This window comes from Ranitomeya variabilis, chromosome 4 (assembly GCF_051348905.1).
Source record: "Ranitomeya variabilis isolate aRanVar5 chromosome 4, aRanVar5.hap1, whole genome shotgun sequence".
In the NCBI taxonomy this organism is placed as follows: Eukaryota; Metazoa; Chordata; class Amphibia; order Anura; family Dendrobatidae; genus Ranitomeya; species Ranitomeya variabilis.
This window is the reverse complement of record NC_135235.1, coordinates 643,158,821-643,180,234: the sequence shown is the minus strand read 5'-3', so window position 1 is coordinate 643,180,234 and position 21,414 is coordinate 643,158,821. Positions and strand designations below refer to the sequence as shown.

General features: G+C 45.9%; 2 protein-coding genes across 2 annotated transcripts in view; one reads left to right on the top strand and one right to left on the bottom strand.

The window, feature by feature from the left end:
* LOC143767341 (uncharacterized) overlaps nucleotides 1-21,414 on the bottom strand; it is an 855,449-nt gene that overhangs the window by 439,155 nt on the left and 394,880 nt on the right. The window lies entirely within an intron of this gene.
* Nucleotides 1-21,414, top strand: part of LOC143767040 (uncharacterized) — a 153,360-nt gene that overhangs the window by 24,586 nt on the left and 107,360 nt on the right. The window contains exon 7 of the mRNA XM_077255061.1: nucleotides 2,646-2,802. Within this exon, the coding sequence (XP_077111176.1) occupies nucleotides 2,646-2,802 (157 nt within the window). The remainder of the gene's footprint in view (nucleotides 1-2,645; nucleotides 2,803-21,414) is intronic.

Sequence of the window (21,414 nt, the reverse complement as noted above, 5' to 3'; positions counted from 1 at the left end):
ATCTTGCTTTAGATACAAATGTTAACCACATTTTGGAAACTGAACCTCTCAAGTTAATCATCTAGTGGTGTGATGAGCATCTTGAAACCACTAGTGAGTCACAGAATTTTATGACATTGGCCTTTGAAAATGAAATGTTACTTTTTCTCCACAAAAAAATTACGGTACTTTAGCCCCAGATTTCTCATTTTCTCCATGGTAACCGGAATAAATTGATCTGACAATTTCTTGTGCAAGTTTGCATGCAAGGATATAGACTTCCTGTTTCTACATAGAGCTAAAAAAGGATAGTCAGTTTTTAGTCATGTGATATGACATCAATCAAGAAATCAGGTACATATAAACTGTAATATTTTATTTATCAAAAAAGGCATCTGAGCCCTCCTTGAATTTGGCAAGTGAGTCAGTCACAACAACATTGACTTCCATAATCTCACAATCCATCTGTGATTTTGATAAAACCTGCCTTCCTCTAAACATAGAAGATGCCCTCTTGTCATCACTGCAGGGCTAGATAGATCAGTAGAAAGATCTTTGTACTGTCTATTAATATATTTTGTGATGCAGTGACCCCTGTTGCAGCTGTGTGTGCTCCTCAGGATATGCATGGAGGCATATCTGTGGTTAAAATGAGGGTGAAACAGTTACTGGCAGAATTGTTAATGGCTGGTGTGTGTTGCAGAGGGAGTCTGCGCTGTAAGCCTGATGTGATGTTGCTGTTCTGGGACCTGTAGTCCCACAAGTGTTGTATAATTGTAAAGGGAGGCTTATTGGGCTAGTTCGAGAGCTGGGTGGGTTGGACTAGCCACACACACACACCACCCATCTATGGGAGTGGTTACAACTACATAATGTGACCAGGGTGTGGGTCACGTGGGCTCTGCAATGGAGTCTGTAGTGGTTCCTGTTTATGAACCTGAGTGGTCTCTGTAATGGAACCTGTGTGATCCTGTACAGCTTGTGTGTTGGGAGGTCCTGAGTGTGAACTGGATCCCTGAATAGCACACTGAGGTCATGGATCTGAAGACCTGTGTGTTGGAGGATCCTGGGAGTAGGATTGGATCCCTGTTAAGCGCACTTAGAGACTTGTGTGTTGGACGGTCCCAAGTGGGGACGGATGTCCTGATTAGCGCACTGAGTGGCCTTTGTTGGAAGTTGTGGGAGTTGGATTCCTGAAGAGCACATGTGAAGGAGTGGATGCAGAGTCTGCAACGGCACTGCACTGGGGGAGCTACAGACCGTCTGAGGATCTAGACAGTCAGGTGTCCTAGTGAGCAAGGCATTGTCCAGGATGGTGATCCCAGGTCGGCAGCTTCCCTGAGGAGAGAAGACTGACAGAGGAGTCAGCGCTTGGAGCATGAGCTCCTGGAAGGTAACCCAGAGTATGGGGAACTGTGTGCACTGACAGGGGGTCAGTAATGAACTGTGTGGTCTCCCACAGTAACTGGACGAAGTAAGGTCTAGAGTGTTTAGAGACTGCGAATCAATGTCATGTGAGCTACTGTATATGACTAGAGACATTGATACGGCGTACGAACACCCCCGGGAACTAGTCAAGGAGGGCTGGCGGGTGTAGTGTCTGAAAAGTGAGTTAAAGCCGTACAGTATATGAAAATTCTGAGTTAAAGCTGCAACTTAATGTCACCGGTTGGTGCCTATTGTGTTCTATGAAGTTTACAATGAACTGTGCATGACCCGGTTTATGATGCCATCATAAACCGCAAGGACTTTTTTTGTGAGAAAAACATGCCTGTGTGACTGAGTCCCGTTGCTAAGCGAGTGTCCCCAACACATGCGGTAAGCACAATCTCACAATTTGTACATTGAAATTGAAATTCATGGCCACTAAGCCTTTATGATGGAATAATGCTGATTATTGTATACATTGCATCAACAACTTTAATAGTGCATGAGTTTCTGTCTCCAGCGATAATGTTATACTGCCAATGCGTTGTAAAAAAAAAAAAAAGAAACCAGGAAGTTTTCCTTTCACTTTGCAAGCTGAGATGCTAAGATCCTAAGCTATAAGAAATACCAGTTGTAAGCTGTGTTTCTTTGTTCCTGAATAAATATGTGTTCTCTGTTGAAGAGCTGGACAGTATAAAGATTAATCAGCTGCCAACAGGTTATTGGCCCAGAGGCCCAGAAACCGAAAGACTTCGAGTACAGCCCAGAGGAGAGAGAACAACAGTGTACTAAGAAGAAGAAGCACAGATCGAATTCAGCAGCAACTATGAATTTCACAGTGCCAAATCTGTCTAACCAGAACTACCAATCCTGGAAATTCAAGGTAAATATGCTGCTGATAAGAGAAGATATGTGGAAATAAACACAGGAGTCTAGACCTTACCCATTACCAAAAAACTGGGTAGAGGAGAAATAAAAAAGCACAAAGCATTATCTCCCTCAGTATAAATGAATATCAGATTGTGCATGTATGTAAATATGAAACTGCAAAATAAATGTGGAAACAGCTGTAGAAAGTGCATAAAAGGATAAATCTCAGCAATAAGCTCAATTTAATGAGAACCCTGTTGTTATGCACATGGTTGTGGAACCACTGTGCCACCTTCCGTGGAGAGCCTGGAGGGGCGTAACTAAGTGAACACCTGACTCCTCACTGGAGCCCCTGATGGTGTGGTTAGATTTGACTCAGGTGAACACCAGGTGCTACTCCAGGACAGACCAACGCATCCGTGGCAGCTGACCTCCACGGGGAACAGCAAAACAGAATCGGTCAGTAACTGGTTAGCAGATGGTATGGCAGAAGCAGGACTGGAGCAGGAACATGGAACGGCCACAGTACGGGATACAGATGCAGCTACACAGCTGCAGGTTCAGACTGGGTAGGTAAGCGGCACAAGTACAATTCAGACAGATCAAGATAGGGACTAGGCACAGGCAGGAAGGAGTTGGTTATGGGTGGACTGGGGCAGGTACAGACACAGTGGAACAGATCTGGAGTATGGGACCTTACAGTTAACTAGCAGAAGACACATAGACGAACCAAAGTTGCTAAGGAACCTCCCAATAGGGAAGGCCTTAAATATAAAACGTCTCCCATAACATAAATGTTATAGTCAAGGCATGTGTCACGATTCTACTGTCCTTTGACCTAAGACCAGGGGCTCCTTTTCTGGCCCTAACACTAGGGGGTGCCCTAGCTTGCCCTGTTCCCTGGGATACTTCAGATGGCAAAGACGCCAGGGCCTCCACCCTTGCCCTATCTTCTAAATTACCCCTCCATCTGTTCTCCCCCACCCAGGGAGGAGGCGCTACTGTGCACCGCAGTACACCAACCCGACAAACAGGGACAAAGGCAAGGTGAAATTAAAAACTCCACACACACCAAATATTATTTTTATTTATGTAGCACCATTAATTCCATGGTGCTGTACATGTGAAAAGGGATTACATATAGGGTTATAGATATCGTTAACAGTAAACAAATTTACAATGATAGACTGGTACAGAAGGGAGAGGACCCTGTCCTTGCGGACTTACATTCTTCGGGATAATGGGGAAGAGACAGAAGGTCGGTGTGCTGCAGCACTGGTGGTGGTGAGGCAGCAGCTCTGGTGGCGGTGAGGCGGCAGCTTGGGTGGTTGGTGAGGCGGCAGCTCTGGTGGTGGCGACACGGCAGCTCGGGTAGTTGGTGGGGTGGCAGTGGCTCAGGTGGTTGGTGGGGAGGCAGCTCGGGTGGTTGGTGGGGTGGCAGCTTGGGTGGATGGTGAGGCAGCAGCTCAGGTGGTTGGTGAGGCGGCAGTGGCTCAGGTGGTTGGTGGGGTGGCAGCGGCTCAGGTGGTTGGTAAGGTGGCAGCTCGGGTGGTTGGTGGGGTGGCAGCTTGGGTGGTTGGTGGGGTTTCAGCGGCTCTGGTGGTTGGTGGAGCGGCAGCTCGGGTGGTTGGTGAGGTGGCAGCTCAGGTGGTTGGTGAGGCGGCAGCTTAGGTGGGTGGTGGGGCAGCAGCTCGGGTGGTTGGTGAGGCGGTAGAATGGTTATTGCAGGCTGTACTGTAGGCTTTCCTGAAGAGATGGGTTTTCAGATTCCGTCTGAAGGATCCAAGGGTGGGGAACAATCGGACGTGTTGAGGCGTGGAATTCCAGAGGATGGGGGATATTCGGGAGAAATCTTGGAGGCGGTTGTGTGAGGAACGAATAAGTGTGGAGGAGAGTAGGAGGTCTTGGGAGGATCGAAGATTACGTGAGGGAAGATAGTTGGAAATTAGTTCAGAGATATAGGGAGGGGACAGGTTGTGGATGGCTTTGTAGATCAGTGTTAGTAGTTTGAACTGGATTCGTTGGGGAATTGGGAGCCAGTGGAGGGATTTGCAGAGGGGTGAAGCAGGCGAGTAGCGAGGAGAGAGGTGGATTAACTGAGCAGCAGAGTTGAGGACAGACTGGAGTGGTGCAAGGTAGTTAGCGGGGAGGCCGCAGAGGAGGGTGTTGAAGTAATCGAGGCGAGAGATGATGACGGTATGCACAAGAGTTTTAGTAGATTGTGGGGTGAGGAAGGGACGGATTCTGGCAATATTTTTGACTTGGAGGCGACAGGAGGTGGCAAGAGTTTGGACGTGCAGTTTGAAGGACAGGGCAGAATCGAGAGTTACCCTGAGCAGATTTAAGGTGAGGGAGAGAGCGTAATGCCGTTTACCATAATAGATAGATCAGGTAGGGGGGATGCGCGAGATGGGGAAAGATGATGAGTTCGGTTTTGTCTACATTGAGTTTTAGGAAGCGAGAGTTGAAGAAGAAGGATATGGCTGACAGACACTCCTGGACAGAAGAGAGGCGACATCTGAGCCAGAGAGGTAGATCTGAGTGTCGTCCGCATATAGGTGGTACTGGAAGCTATGGGACTTTATGAGTTGTCCTAGGCCAAGGGTATAGATGGAAAAAAGTAGAGGCCCTAGGACAGAGCCTTGAGGGACTCCCAACAGAGAGGGGGCAGGGTGAGGAGGTAGTGTGAAGGTGGGAAATGCTAAATGTGCGGTCGGAAAGGTATGAGGCAATCCAGGACAGGGCAATGCCTTTGATGCCGAGGGAAGAAAGAATCTGTAGCAGTAGGCAGTGGTTGACTTTGTCGAAAGCAGAGGACAGGTAGAGAAGGAGGAGGATGGAGAACTGTCTGTTAGCTTTGGCTGTGAGTAAGTCATTAGTAATTTTGGTCAGAGCAGTTTCGGTGAAGTGGGGGCGGAAGCCAGATTGGAGGTTGTCAAGGAGAGAGTGAGATGAGAGGTGGGAGGAAAGTTGACCATGGACCTGCTGCTCAAGGAGTTTGGAAGCAAACGGGAGCAGTGATATGGGGCGATAGCTGGGCATAGCAGTTGGGTCAAGGTTAGCTTTTTTGAGGATGGGTGTCATGGTGGCATCTTTGAAGGCAGAGGGGGAAGTACCAGAAGATAGCGATAGGTTGAAGAGATGGGTTAGGGCTGGAATGAGCGTGTTAGTGAGGTTGGGGAGCAGGTGGGAAGGGATGGGGTCAAGTGCACAGGTGGTGAGGTGTGATTTGGAAAGGAGGCGAGTAAGTTCTCCTTCAGTGATGTTGGAGAGGGAAGTTATTGGGGAAGGGCAGAGGTCTGGTATATGGAGTGGTTGGGGTGGTGGAACAGTTAGGGTTTGCCTTGTTTGGTCGATCTTGTTTTTGAAGTAGGTGGCAAAGTCCTCAGAAGAGATGAGGGGAGTTGGAGGTGGCAGTGGCGGGCGGAGGAAAGAGTTAAATGTGCTGAACAGTTGTTTTGAGTTGTGGGATAGTGAAGATGCAAGTTTAGTGAAGTAGGTCTGTTTAGCAGAAGTGAGGGCTAGTTTGAAGGCAAGTATAGCTTGTTTGAAAGCGGTGAAGTCGTCTGGCCGGCGTGTTTTTTTTCCAACGCCGCTCCGCAACCCTGGATGCTTGTTGGAGTTTTTTGGTGAGGTTGTTATGCCAGGGTTGCCTATTGATTTGTTGCACTTTGACATGCATGAGAGGGGCGACTGAGTCTATGGCTGATGTGAGGGTGGAGTTATAGAAACCGGTGGCGCTATCCGTGTCGTGAAGTGAAGATATGGAGGACAGGGGTGGAAGAAGGTCTGAGAGTCTGTGAATGTCTAGGTGTGCAAAGTTTCTGGGAGGATGTGGTACTGGCTGGACGTGGGGGGCGGGTGAGGAGGACAAGGATGAGAAGGTGAGTAGATGGTGGTCAGATAGGGGGAAGGGAGAGGTTGTGAGATTAGATAAGGAACAGAGGCAGGTATATACACAAATATACACTCACTTATAACAGAGGGATCCACATGGGTGCCCAGGAAGGGTAAAGGTACCTTCCTGGGCGCGTCCGAGGGTGAGTATATACCTAATAGGAATATACTCACCCTCGGCTTCTTTCCGGCAGCCTTCCTTCCTAAGAATCAGCCCTTCCAGGACCTTCGGTGACGTCATGGTGACGTCGCGGCTTGTGATTGGTCACGCGAGCGGTCACATGGGCGGCCGCGCGACCAATCACAAGCCGCGACGTCACCGCAAGGTCCTGGAAGGCTGATTCTAAGGAAGGAAGGTTCCCGCTTAGTACCAGGGCGCATCAGATGGTAAGTATGGCGATATTTTTTATTTTAATTCTTTCTTTTACACTTAAATATGGATCCCAGGGCCTGAAGGAGAGTTTCCGCTCCTTCAGACCCTGGGAACCATTGGAAACCCAATGCACTGCATTGGGTTTCGAGTTTCGGCCGACCCCGACCCCGACTTTTTTATAGGATCGGCCGATTTCACTCGACCCGACTTTTGAAAAAGTCGCGTTTCGTGAAACCCGACCCGATCCTATAAATGTAAAGGTCGCTCAACCCTAATCAGGACCTTTTTTTGGTTGCTGATCACCCGCTGTCATCGCTGGATCGGCGTGTGTGACGCCGATCCAGTGATGTGTTCACTTGTAACCAGGGTAAATATCGGGTTACTAAACCCAGGGCCGCGCTTAGTAACCCGATATTTACCCTGGTTACCATTGTAAAAGTTAAAAAAAAAAACACTACATACTCACATTCCGATGTCTGTCACATCCCCCGCCGTCAGCTTCCCACACTGACTGTCAGTGCCGGCCGTAAAGAAGAGCACAGCGGTGACGTCACCGCTGTGCTCTGCTTTACGGCCGGCGCTGACACAGTCAGTGCGGGAAGCTGACGGCGGGGGACGTGACAGACATCGGAATGTGAGTATGTAGTGTTTTTTTTTTTTTTTTTAACTTTTACAATGGTAACCAGGGTAAATATCGGGTTACTAAGCGCGGCCCTGCACTTAGTAACCCGATGTTTACCCTGGTTACCCGGGTGCTGCAGGGGGACTTCGGCATTGTTGAAGACAGTTTCAACGATGCCGAAGTCGTTCCCCTGATCGTTGGTCGCTGGAGAGAGCTGTCTGTGTGACAGCTCCCCAGCGACCACACAACGACTTACCAACGATCATGGCCAGGTCGTATCGCTGGTCGTGATCATTGGTAAGTCGTTTAGTGTAACGGTACCTTTAGAAACCAAAAAATAGGAAAGGATAAATAAGTACCAAGCGTACAAACCAAACAACAGACACTTTTAACTCCTCCAGCACTCATTCTCATACAACTTCTCTCCCTCCTTTAGCCATGCAGAAAAAAGGATTAGAGCCCAGATTATATAGGGAAAAGGAGTGGCTAACCGAGTACAGCTGAGCACAGGGATTACCAACATGGCTGATTAACCCCTGTTCTGCTAGAAGAAATAAATACTTTTATTAAACAGGAGAAGTGCTACTTCTCAGCGCCGGAGTAGGAGCATCCAGACGCTTCGGTCCTCTGGCTCTGCCCCATCACAATAAGCCTGCGATCGCATCTATTAAGTATAATATGAGGAGTTGTATATACACCTCGTATGATAGATGAGGACAGAATGTAGGCAGTTTATATAAAAGATAAGTTGTCCAGGCACCCATCACACCTGATGCGCTTTTCGCATTGAAATTATACTAAATAAATGCTAAATTATAATAAATAAATACCTTGTGTATAATAATAATCTTTATATAGCGCCAACATATTCCACAGTGCTTTACATCTTAACAGTTTCAAACGCAAGTCATAAGTAACAACATTAACGATACAATAATTAAAGCATAATAACATGACCCTACTCAGGAGAGCTTACAACCTACAATGAGGTGGGGGAGATACAAGGTAGAGGAGGGAGCTTATTTACAATGATTTATTTACAATGATGTTCCAGACATCTTCAGGGGGTGGGAGATAGATGGAGATAGTGAATGGGCTACGCATGCGCCCTTACACATAAAATTACTTTTATTAGGGAATGTGATAGGCCGCTCTGAACAAATATGTTTTGAGGGCGCATCTAAAACTATGCAAATTGTGAATGGTCCTAATTTCTTGGGGTAGAGCATTTCAAAGGATTGACACAGCGCAGAAGAAGTCTTGGAGTCGGGAGTGGAAGGTACAGATTAGTGCAGAGGTTAGTCGAAAGTAATTTGCAGAGCGCAGTAGTTGGTTAGGCCGATAGACAGAGATAAGGGAGGAGATGTAAGGGGGTGCCGCACTGTGGAGAGCTTTGTGAGTGAGAACAAGTACTTTGAACTGGATCCTATATTGAATGGGCAGCCAGTGTAACGACAGGCGAAGAGCGGCTGCATCTGAATACCAATTAGCCAGGTAGATGACCCTGGCTGCTGCATTAAAAATAGACTGGAGAGGGGAAAGTCGAGTAATGGGGAGGCCAATTAATAGAGCGTTACAGTAGTCCAGGCGGGAGTGTATCAGGGCAACAGTGAGGGGTTTTGTTGTTTCCATGGTGAGAAAAGGGCGGTTTCTAGAGATGTTGTTCAGTAGTAAGCTGTTGTGAAATTGGATTCTGGGCTCCCCCGGTGGCCACTTGTGGAATTGAACTTGTGTGCATCATCCCCTCTGTTCACCTGCTCCTATCAGGATGTGGGAGTCGCTATATAACCTTGCTCCTCTGTCAGTTTCTTGCCGGTCAACAATGTAATCAGAAGCCTTCTGTGCTTGTTCCTGCTACTAGACAACTCCCAGCTAAGTTGGACTTTTGTCCTTGTGTGTTTTTGCATTTTGTTCCTGTTCACAGCTGCTGTTTCGTTACTGTGTCTGGAAAGCTCTAGTGATCGGAAATTGCCACTCTGGTGTTATGAGTTAATGCTAGAGTCTTAAAGGAATTTCTGAATGGTGTTTTGATAGGGTTTTCTGCTGACCATGAAAGTGTCCTTTCTGTCTTCCTGCTATCTAGAAAGCGGACCTCGATTTTGCTAAACCTATTTTCATACTACGTTTGTCATTTCATCTATAATCACCGCCAATATATGTGGGGGCCTCTGTCTGCCTTTTGGGAAAATTTCTCTAGAGGTGAGCCAGGACTGTCTTTTCCTCTGCTAGGATTAGGTAGTTCTCCGGCTGGCGCTGGGCATCTAGGGTTAAAAAACGTAGGCATGCTACCCGGCTACTTCTAGTTGTGCGGCAGGTTTAGTTCATGGTCAGTATAGTTTCCATCTTCCAAGAGCTAGTTCTCATATATGCTGGGCTATGTTCTCTCGCCATTGAGAATCATGACAGTTTGACCGGACCAAAAAAGGGTTAAATTACTGGCTGAGAAAGGAGAGAAAAAAGAAGTCTGCTACAATTTTTTTTTTTTTTTTTTTTTTTCCTCTAGTTCTGAGTGTGCTCTTAATTGAATCACTTGCTAGTCTGCCTATACTGCAGCCTTCCTCTCTTTCTCTCCTTCTAATCCTTGAATGGCTCTGTGTTCACCTGTTTCAAATGGATCTTCAGAGTGTAGCTACAGGTTTGAATAATCTCGCCACAAAGGTACAAAATTTGCAAGATTTTGTTGTTCATGCACCTGTGTCTGAGCCTAGAATTCCTTTGCCTGAATTCTTCTCGGGGAATAGATCTCACTTTCAAAATTTTAAAAATAATTGCAAATTGTTTTTGTCCCTGAAGTCTCGCTCTGCCGGAGACCCTGCACAGCAGGTCAGGATTGTAATTTCCTTGCTCCGGGGCGACCCTCAAGACTGGGCTTTTGCATTGGCACCAGGGGATCCTGCGTTGCTCAATGTGGATGCGTTTTTTCTGGACTTGGGGTTGCTTTATGAGGAACCTCATTTAGAGCTTCAGGCGGAAAAGGCCTTGATGTCCTTGTCTCAGGGGCAAGATGAAGCTGAAATATACTGCCAAAAATTCCGCAAATGGTCTGTGCTTACTCAGTGGAATGAGTGCGCCCTGGCGGCGATTTTCAGAGAAGGTCTCTCTGATGCCATTAAGGATGTTATGGTGGGGTTCCCTGTGCCTGCGAGTCTGAATGAGTCCATGACGATGGCTATTCAGATCGATAGGCGTCTGCGGGAGCGCAAACCTGTGCACCATTTGGCGGTGTCTACTGAGAAAACGCCAGAAAATATGCAATGTGATAGAATTCTGTCCAGAAGCGAGCGGCAGAATTTTAGACGAAAAAATGGGTTGTGCTTCTATTGTGGTGATTCAACTCATGTTATATCAGCATGCTTTAAGCGTACTAAGAAGCCTGACAAGTCTGTTTCAATTAGCACTTTACAGTCTAAGTTTATTCTATCTGTGACCCTGATTTGTTCTTTGTCATCTATTACCGCGGACGCCTATGTCGACTCTGGCGCTGCTTTGAGTCTTATGGATTGGTCCTTTGCCAAACGCTGTGGGTATGATTTGGAGCCACTGGAGGCTCCGATACCTCTGAAAGGGATTGACTCCACCCCATTGGCTAGTAATAAACCACAATACTGGACACAAGTGACTATGCATGTTAATCCGGATCACCAGGAGGTTATTCGCTTTCTGGTGCTGTATAATCTACATGATGTTTTGGTGCTGGGATTGCCATGGCTGCAATCTCATAACCCAGTCCTCGACTGGAGAACTATGTCTGTGTTAAGCTGGGGATGTAAAGGAACTCATGGGGACGTACCTTTGGTTTCCATTTCATCATCTATTCCCTCTGAGATTCCTGAATTCTTGTCTGACTTTCGTGACGTTTTTGAAGAACCCAAGGTTGGTTCACTACCTCCGCACCGGGAGTGCGATTGTGCCATAGACTTGATTCCGGGTAGTAAATACCCTAAGGGTCGTTTATTTAATCTGTCTGTGCCTGAACACGCTGCTATGCGAGAATATATAAAGGAGTCCTTGGAAAAGGGACATATTCGTCCTTCGTCATCTCCCTTAGGAGCCGTTTTTTTCTTTGTGTCTAAGAAAGACGGCTCTTTGAGGCCGTGTATTGATTATCGACTTTTGAATAAAATCACGGTTAAATATCAATATCCGTTACCACTGCTTACTGATTTGTTTGCTCGTATAAAGGGGGCCAAGTGGTTCTCTAAGATTGATGTCCGTGGGGCGTATAATTTGGTGCGAATCAAGCAGGGGGATGAGTGGAAAACCGCATTTAATACGCCCGAGGGCCATTTTGAGTATTTGGTGATGCCTTTTGGTCTTTCAAATGCCCCTTCAGTCTTCCAGTCCTTTATGCATGACATTTTCCGCGATTATTTGGATAAATTTATGATTGTGTATCTGGATGATATTCTGATTTTTTCGGATGACTGGGACTCTCATGTCCAGCAGGTCAGGAGGGTTTTTCAGGTTTTGCGGTCTAATTCCTTGTGTGTGAAGGGTTCTAAGTGTGTTTTTGGGGTTCAAAAGATTTCTTTCTTGGGATACATTTTTTCCCCCTCTTCCATCGAGATGGATCCTGTCAAGGTTCAGGCTATTGATGATTGGACCAGTAGAGTCATCTCTGAGGTTCATTCTTCTGCGTTGGCAGGTCATCCTGGAATCTTTGGTACCAGGGATTTGGTGGCAAGGTCCTTCTGGTGGCCTTCCCTGTCACGAGATGTGCGAGGCTTTGTGCAGTCTTGTGACGTTTGTGCTCGGGCCAAGCCTTGTTGTTCTCGGGCTAGTGGATTGTTGTTGCCCTTGCCTATCCCGAAGAGGCCTTGGACGCACATCTCGATGGATTTTATTTCGGATCTGCCTGTTTCTCAGAAGATGTCTGTCATCTGGGTGGTGTGTGACCGTTTCTCTAAGATGGTCCATCTGGTTCCCTTGCCTAAGTTGCCTTCTTCTTCCGAGTTGGTTCCTCTGTTTTTTCAAAATGTTCTTCGTTTGCATGGTATTCCTGAGAATATCGTTTCTGACAGAGGGACCCAATTCGTGTCTAGATTTTGGCGGGCATTCTGTGCTAGGATGGGCATAGATTTGTCTTTTTCGTCTGCTTTCCATCCTCAGACTAATGGCCAGACCGAGCGGACTAATCAGACCTTGGAGACATATTTGAGGTGTTTTGTGTCTGCGGATCAGGATGATTGGGTTGCTTTTTTGCCTTTGGCGGAGTTCGCCCTCAATAATCGGGCCAGCTCTGCCACCTTGGTGTCCCCGTTTTTCTGTAATTTGGGGTTTCATCCTCGATTTTCCTCCGGTCAAGTGGAATCTTCGGATTGTCCTGGAGTGGATGCTGTGGTGGAGAGGTTGCATCAGATTTGGGGGCAGGTGGTGGACAATTTGAAGTTGTCCCAGGAGAAGACTCAGCTTTTTGCCAACCGCCGTCGTCGTGTTGGTCCTCGGCTTTGTGTTGGGGACTTGGTGTGGTTGTCTTCTCGTTTTGTCCCTATGAGGGTTTCTTCTCCTAAGTTTAAGCCTCGGTTCATCGGCCCGTACAAGATATTGGAGATTCTTAACCCTGTGTCCTTCCGTTTGGACCTCCCTGCATCCTTTTCGATTCATAATGTTTTTCATCGGTCATTGTTGCGCAGGTATGAGGTACCGGTTGTGCCTTCCGTTGAGCCTCCTGCTCCGGTGTTGGTTGAGGGTGAGTTGGAGTACGTTGTGGAAAAGATCTTAGACTCTCGTGTTTCCAGACGGAGACTCCAGTATCTGGTCAAATGGAAGGGATACAGTCAGGAGGATAATTCTTGGGTCACTGCCTCTGATGTTCATGCCTCCGATCTTGTCCGTGCCTTTCATAGGGCTCATCCTGATCGCCCTGGTGGTTCTGGTGAGGGTTCGGTGCCCCCTCCTTGAGAGGGGGGTACTGTTGTGAAATTGGATTCTGGGCTCCCCCGGTGGCCACTTGTGGAATTGAACTTGTGTGCATCATCCCCTCTGTTCACCTGCTCCTATCAGGATGTGGGAGTCGCTATATAACCTTGCTCCTCTGTCAGTTTCTTGCCGGTCAACAATGTAATCAGAAGCCTTCTGTGCTTGTTCCTGCTACTAGACAACTCCCAGCTAAGTTGGACTTTTGTCCTTGTGTGTTTTTGCATTTTGTTCCTGTTCACAGCTGCTGTTTCGTTACTGTGTCTGGAAAGCTCTAGTGATCGGAAATTGCCACTCTGGTGTTATGAGTTAATGCTAGAGTCTTAAAGGAATTTCTGGATGGTGTTTTGATAGGGTTTTCTGCTGACCATGAAAGTGTCCTTTCTGTCTTCCTGCTATCTAGAAAGCGGACCTCGATTTTGCTAAACCTATTTTCATACTACGTTTGTCATTTCATCTATAATCACCGCCAATATATGTGGGGGCCTCTGTCTGCCTTTTGGGAAAATTTCTCTAGAGGTGAGCCAGGACTGTCTTTTCCTCTGCTAGGATTAGGTAGTTCTCCGGCTGGCGCTGGGCATCTAGGGTTAAAAAACGTAGGCATGCTACCCGGCTACTTCTAGTTGTGCGGCAGGTTTAGTTCATGGTCAGTATAGTTTCCATCTTCCAAGAGCTAGTTCTCATATATGCTGGGCTATGTTCTCTCGCCATTGAGAATCATGACAGTAAGCGGCACGAGCGGGCAAGAGATTGTATAAAGGAAGTGAAGGAAAGATTGGTGTCAAGCGTAACACCCAGACAGCGCGCCTGCTGCCAGGGTGTTATTATGGTGCCACCCACGGAGAGGCAAATGTCAGGTTTAGGGAGGTTAGTAGACGGTGGGAGCAGAAGAAGTTCAGTTTTGGAGAGGTTGAGTTTCAGATAGAGGGCGGACATGATGTCGAAGACTGTGTACAGACAGTCACTGGTGTTCTGTAGTACAGCGGGGGTAAGGTCAGGGGATGACGTGTATAATTGTGTGTCATCGGCCTAAAGATGGTACTAAAAGCCAAATCTGCTGATGGTCTGTCCAACTGGGGTCGTGTAGAGAGAGAAGAGAAGAGGGCCAAGGAGTGAGCCCTGTGGGACCCCAACAGTGAGAAGAAGAGGAGATGAAGTGGAGATGAAGTGGAGCCAACGAAGGATACACTGAAGGAGCGGTGAGAAAAATAGGAAGAGAACCAGGAGAGAGCAGTGTTCTTAATGCCTAGTGACTGAAGCCTAGAGAGTAGGAGATGGTGGTCAACAGTGTCAAAAGCTGCTGATAGGTTGAGAAAAATGAGCAGAGAGTGGTCACCATTACATTTTGCTGTCAGAAGGTCATTGGTCACTTTGATGAGTGCAGTTTCTGCTCAATGTAGGGGGCAGAAGCCGGACTGTGAAGTGTCTAAGAGGGAATGAGTGGAGAAGTAACGGGTAAGGCAGGAGTACACCAGGTGCTCCAAGAGTTTAGAGATGAAGGGGAGGTTGGAGACTGGTCTGTAGTTATTTGTGCAGGATGGATCGAGAGAGGGTTTTTTAATAGTGGAGTAATGATGGAGTGTTTGAAGGAGGATGGGAAGATGCCTGAAGAGAGGGAGAGATTAAAGATTGTACAAAGTAGAAACAGAAGGTGCTCCAGCTCCAATAAAAGAGATTCTTTATTAATGGTTAAAATCCAGTGACATAATAGATCCTTGCTGTAGTACAAATGTGGGGGTACAGAGCCCATGCAACGCGTTTCGATCGCTGCCGATCTTAATCAATGCATTAAAGATTGTAGTTAGGTTAGTTGTGATGACTGGAGAGAGCGACTGGAGGAGGTGTGAGGGAATGGGGTCAGTAGTGCATGTAGTCGGACGAGAAGAGGAGCCTGGAGACTTCTTCTGTGATGGGTTCAAATGTGGGGAGTGAGCCAGGGGAAATGCAGGGAGGGATGGGAGTTACTGCACTTAGTGGCTGGGAGCAGATTTCCTGATGGATATGATCTATTTTCGCTATAAAGTGGGAGGCCAGGTTATCAGTGCAAATTTCTGCGATAGGGGCTTGTGCTTTTGGCCTGAGGAGGGAGTGAAAGGTGTCAAAAAGTTTTTTGGGGGTTGTTGGTTAGTGAGCAGATCAGGGTGGTGAAGTAGGTCTGTTTGGCAAGGTGAAAGGCAGAATTATAGGTTCTTAACATATATTTGAAGTGGATGATGTCTTCGGGTTTTCCTCCATAAGCATTCAGCACTTCTAGAGCATCGCTGGAGAAATCGGGTTTGAGATGTGAGCCAGGGCTGTTTTATTCTGTGCTTGGCGGTTCTGAGGGTGAGGGGAGCTACTTGGTCCAGGGTGCTTCTAAGAGTGTCATTGTAGTGGTGTACAACCTGATAAGGACAGGATAAAGAGAAGATTGGGGACAATGATGAGTGTAAGGAGTCTGAAAGTGTATGAGAGTTAATGGCGTGTAGATTTCTGAATGTGTGGTAGGTAGGAGTGCGCTGGGGGGGCGAGGGATTGTGAGCGCGAAGGAGAGAATGTTGTGGTCAGAGAGGGGAAGCAGTGAGTTATCTAGGTAGGAGATTGAGCAGAGCTGGGTGAAGACCAGGTCAAGAGTGTATCTGGGATGCAGATGTGGAAGTGGGGCTGTTTATGGGGATGTTGAAGTCTCCCAGGATAAGAGTTGGGAGTTCTGAGGACATGAAGTGCAGCAGCCAGGCTGAGAAGTGGTCAAGGAACTGGATGGGCGAACTTGGGGCCGATAAATGACCGCTACTCTGACGGAGAGGGGATGGAAGAGCCTGATGGTGTGGACCTCAAAAGAAGGGAATGAGAGTGATGGAACTGGGGGATGACCTGGAAGGTGCATTGAGGGGACAGGAGTATGCCGACTCTACCACAATGTCTGTTTGTGGGTCTCGGGGAATGGGAGAATTGTAGGCCACCATGGGAAATGGCAGCAGGGGAGACCGTGTCAGAATCCTGAATCCAGGTTTCAGTGAGGGCCAACAGATTCAGAGAGTTGTTTAGAAAGTAATTGTGCAGAAAAGAAAGTTTGCTACATACAGACCGTGGATTCCAAAGGGCACAATTAAATAACATTTATGTATGCAGGACATGTATATGTGTGTGTGTAACAGTATTCATCAGTTTTTATAATTTTTTGTTGTTTGGCGGATACTATATATCGATATACCTACACCCTTTGTTATGTGAGGAATTCAGTGATATTCCCACCTAGTACTTTGTATGTTCCAGGTTTACCCACCTATTGTCTCATTTATGGTGTTTTTTTTCTCTTTTAATATATACATTATATTTTGATTTTATACTTGATTATCTAAATATAGTTTTCTCATTTTTATTCTTGGTCTTTAAGGCTCTTTACTTTAATTTGGTATCTGTATTTTGGTTTATGATCTCATCTATAGGATTACTTATGTAGGTGTATTTCTTGACCAGAGCAAGTTAGAGAAATTGATCAGTATATGAAAGCAGAAAGATCCCAGTAAAGGACGTGCTCTATGTCCCTGGTCTTGAGAGCAATCTGTTATCTGTGAAGAAACTCACAAGACAAGGAAATTAAGTTACATTTAAAGATGACATCTGTATCATCTGATGGTAGTATAGTCGATCTGTGTAATCAGACAATGAAATGTACAAGTTGTCTAAGGCTTTGTGCCCACAATCCGGAAGTAGCAGAGTTTTCAATGCAGTGATTTTCGCTGCATTCAAAATGCTGTGTTCTATTGAACGCAGGTAAATCCGCATGTGTTCACTAAATCATGCAGATTTATGGCATCCAATACATTATATCATTGAAATTTCTGTTGAGGGGCTAGCTAGCATAGCAGATTGACATGCTATGGATCTGAAAGATGCGCAGCATGTCAATTTCCACGGGTGATCCGCAGGTGCACATATAGTGGACATCGGATTTCTATAAATCCCATCCACTATGCTGTAACATCTGGCCTCAGCTTTTTGACCAATTTGGGATAATGCAAAATATTCTGCATGCAGAACTGAATATACAAGTAATGAGACAAAGCATTTTAAGGAAAAATGGAATCGTATTTCAGACCACTTTGCCATACAAAATGAATCCCACAAAAGAAGGAAATACCAACAGTAAATTAGCTGTATACCTTACAGTAGAATATACAAATAGAAACCCAAAAGAAGGTATTCAATAAAGGGAACAATGACAGCAATGTCACATATACAAAATAATCATTTTATTTGTTTAAAAAAACAACGCTCTTTTGATCGTCTGTTATTCCATTTTAACACAATGTTGAGGTGACCAAAAAACTTAATTCTGGTGTTTACCAATCAGATTATTTTTATATATGTATAGATCCTGGGATTCTGAACGCGGCAATACCAAATAATATATATATATATATATATATATATATATATATATATATATATATATATTTTGTTATTCAGTATTCTCCATGGGAGACTAGGAGCTGCCATCATCCCACAGCCTGTGCTACACAGAGCCCCTGTTAGGGGTATATGTCAGCTGATGAAATCAATTGACATGTGCCAGAACAGTTGTGGGCTCATCCTCTGAGCCCGCAGCAAACAGGAGGAGTTGACCTTAGACGTACCTATAAGGGGAAAGGGGTTAATGTTGGAAGAAGATGATCTGTTATCTAACAAGGAGAAATACAGGGAGGTAGTGGGGACCCTTCTATGCATAGCAACTATGACTCAACCATATATTGCTGCAACAATTGAAATTCTCTGCAGATATGTGGAAAAACTGTGCCAAAAAGACTGGAATGCCCTTAAGAGAGTTTTTTTTATATGTGACATAAATTTAAGAATATTTGTAACAAGAGATTTAAACTCACAGGCTATGTGAATGCAGACTGGGCTGGTGACTTAAGTGATTGTAAATCGACAGGAGGCTATTTTTCAAGCTTAGAGAAAGTCCAATTTCTTGGTCTAACAAAAGACAGGTGTCTTTAGCCTTGTCATCTACAGAAGCAGAGTACGTGTCTGCAGCCAACGCAAATCAAGAGGTCATTTGGTTAAGGCAATTGTTAGTTGATCTTGGTAAGCCATCAACTCAACCGATGGTGATTTATGAAGACAACCATGGATGCATTAAGCTTGCATGCAGTGAGAAGATCAGTGCGAGAACTAAACACATTGACGTTAAACATTATCATATGCGTGATTTGATAAAACATAGGATAATTGAGTTTTTTTATTGCAAGACTAGCTAGATGATAGCTGATGTTATGACAAAGTCACTTCCAAGAGCCAAATTTGAAGAATTCAGAACCACTATGGGACTAACGGGAGAAGTAGCTGTTGAATGGGGGTCTTGGAATAATGCTTATTATTGCATACATTGCATCAACTACTATATACTACTGTTTAATAGTGCCTGAGTTTCTGTCTCCAGCAATAGTGTTATATTGCCAATAATTCCAAGTGTGGCCTGACTAGTGATTTGAATAGAGACAAACTATGTTCTTGACGTGAGGCACCTATGCCTGTTTTGATTCATTGCCTGATTGAACTTACCGTTGGCAGCAGCTGCCTGGCACTGGTCACTAAAGTGGAGTTAATTGTCCACCGACACCTAAAATGCAGTTTGACCTAGTGTCTTGTTATTTAGTATGCTATATATCTGTACATTTTGATTCCTTGACCCAAGCTCTTGTTATGCAATTTCTTCATGTCCTCGATCAGTGGGGTAAGAATCAAGAAAGTCCTTCAAATTACCTTCAGTACAGTGAAAGAGGAAGACATCGTATATTCTTAGAATGAACCTAGATAAGCTAATGCTGTCCAGATCTGTTCTCCAGCCTACCTGGGAGATGTTAGTGCTGACTTACCTCCATTTCAATTATTAGAATAGACTCCTGTTAGATGGATTTCGCCTTCAGATTACCAATGTTATCATATAAGCCCTCAGTGCTCGTACTCAGTTTGGATAAGATTCCAACTACTCAGGAGGTCTAGATGACCCCAGGAATTACCCCTTTAGTAAAACTGGTAAGGCTTAATATCCACCACGTGGAGTTTAGGGAGGCCTCCTTAGTGGATTGTAGGATAGTGGATTTCTGAATAATCTGATGAGTTGATGGCAGAGATTTTGTGAAGTGCTCTCCATGTAGAATATACCCTAGATGTTTTAGATGCTTGTAGACAGTTTTTAGGCCAGTCTGGATCTCAGTGGAGGTTCAGAATCTGATTAATTACAGTTTTCATCATCTGAGCAGCAGGGTGAATGTTCACAGTCTATTATATCTGGGAATATGTGAACACCCACATCAGGGAGGTAGAGGACATGAACCATTGTTTCTCTCAGACACACATTGTTCATACATGGCTCCGACTCCGTACATGTATGGCTCCGCTCATTGCTCATCTTATACTCATTTCTCCCCTTTATACATACTGTATCATACACACGTGACTCTGTTCTGTACAGGTCATTAACATATGAATCCACTTCCTACACACATGCCTCTGCTTTATCACCGTGCACACCCGTCTCTGCTATATCCACAATTTAACTCCCTCCTGATCCCACTTCCCCTCATCCAGCACCATGACAACCAGCACAGCACAGTCCTGCATACACTAGTCCCCTGATCATGTGACCCCTGACTCCTCCCCTCCTGTGACCTCATCACAGGTCCTGTGCGCACAGAACAGCCATATATGTGGTGTGCGGCTCTGCAGGTGGAGGTAGGTGCTGGAGGTTCCCCATCACTGGGCGGTAGGACCATTAAAAGGATTGTCCTCTTTCAGTACTGTGTGCGTCAATAAAATATTTGAAATAATAATAAGCTCAGCAGGCACTCACCTTCCTGGGTCCAGCAGTCATGGAGCTCATCCTCTTTGCCGAGGTTGACAGCACACACCACTTGGTGCAGTGATTGGCTAGAGTGGTGACTCGTGGTTGAGGTGATGTCACTGATGCAGTCAGGGCCGGCGTCAGCACCCGGCGCACCCAGGCAAGTGCCGGGGCCCTGAACAGGCACGGGGCCCACTCGTCATCGGGGACACTGGTGCGCAAAAGTGCCGGCCCCCGCGAGTGGACCCCCGCCTGCTCCGGGCCCCGGCACTTGCGATACTTACCTTTCCCGGTTCCAGCGCTGCAGCGTCTTCCATCCTCTGTGACGTTCAGGTAAGAGGGCGCGATGACGTCACCAGCGTGTGCCCTCTGCCTGAGCAGTCTCAGCACAGAGCAGGAAGACGCCGACAGTGAGGAGTCCAGAGCAGAGCAGCGACAAGCAATGGAGGTATTTATTTTCTTAAATATTTGGAGCAATATATGGGGACTATCAGAAGGGGCCCATATATGGAGCATTATATGGAGCTAATTCTATATGGAGTATCTTATGGGGCCAATAATATAGGGAGCATCTTATGAAGCCAATTCTATAGGGAGCATTATATGGGGCCAATTTAATATGGAGCATTTTATGGGGCCAATTCAATATGGAGCAGTATATGGGGCCAATACTATATGAAGCATCTTATGGAACTAATTATATATGGAGCATTATATGGGGCCCATTATTCATGGAGGCCAATTATTTTTGGAGCATTATATGGGCCCATTCTGTATGGAGCATCATATGGGGCCCATTCTGTATGGAGCAATATATGGGACTCAGTGTACTATATGGGGCCGATCATATACTGTATGGAGCATTATATGAGGCTCACTGTACTGTATGGAGCATTATACGGGGTCAATTCCGTATGGAGCAATATATGGGGCTCATTCTGTATGGAGCACTCTGTGGTGCCCATTATACTGTATGGAGCATTATATGGGGCTCATTATTCTGTTTGGAGCAATATATGGGGCTCATTATTCTGTATAGAGGACTATGTGGTGCCAATTATACTGTATGGAGCACTATATGGGGCCATTATACTGTATGGGGCAATATATGGGGCTCATTATTCTGTTTGGAGCAATATATGGTGCTCACTCATGTAATGTAAGAAGTAAATGAAATCTTTGGCATTGTACTATACCTATGTTTCTCTGCTGTATCGGTGCATTATGAATTGTGGTATGTGTTAAAGGGGCTCACTGGGACTCTTTTGCCCAGGGCCCATGAAAACCTGGAGCCGACCCTGGATGCAGTGACCTAGGCTGGAGCAGCAGTGGAAAACCAGTGTTGGACTCAGGGACGGTGAATACCTGATGAGATTTCATTTCAAATATCCTTTAGAGGTTAGCGCACACGTTTCTGAAAGTGGACAATCCCTTACTGAGGCTACATTAGGTAATTATGTTGCTGCATTACAGGATGTAGATTTATGAGGGCCGATATTT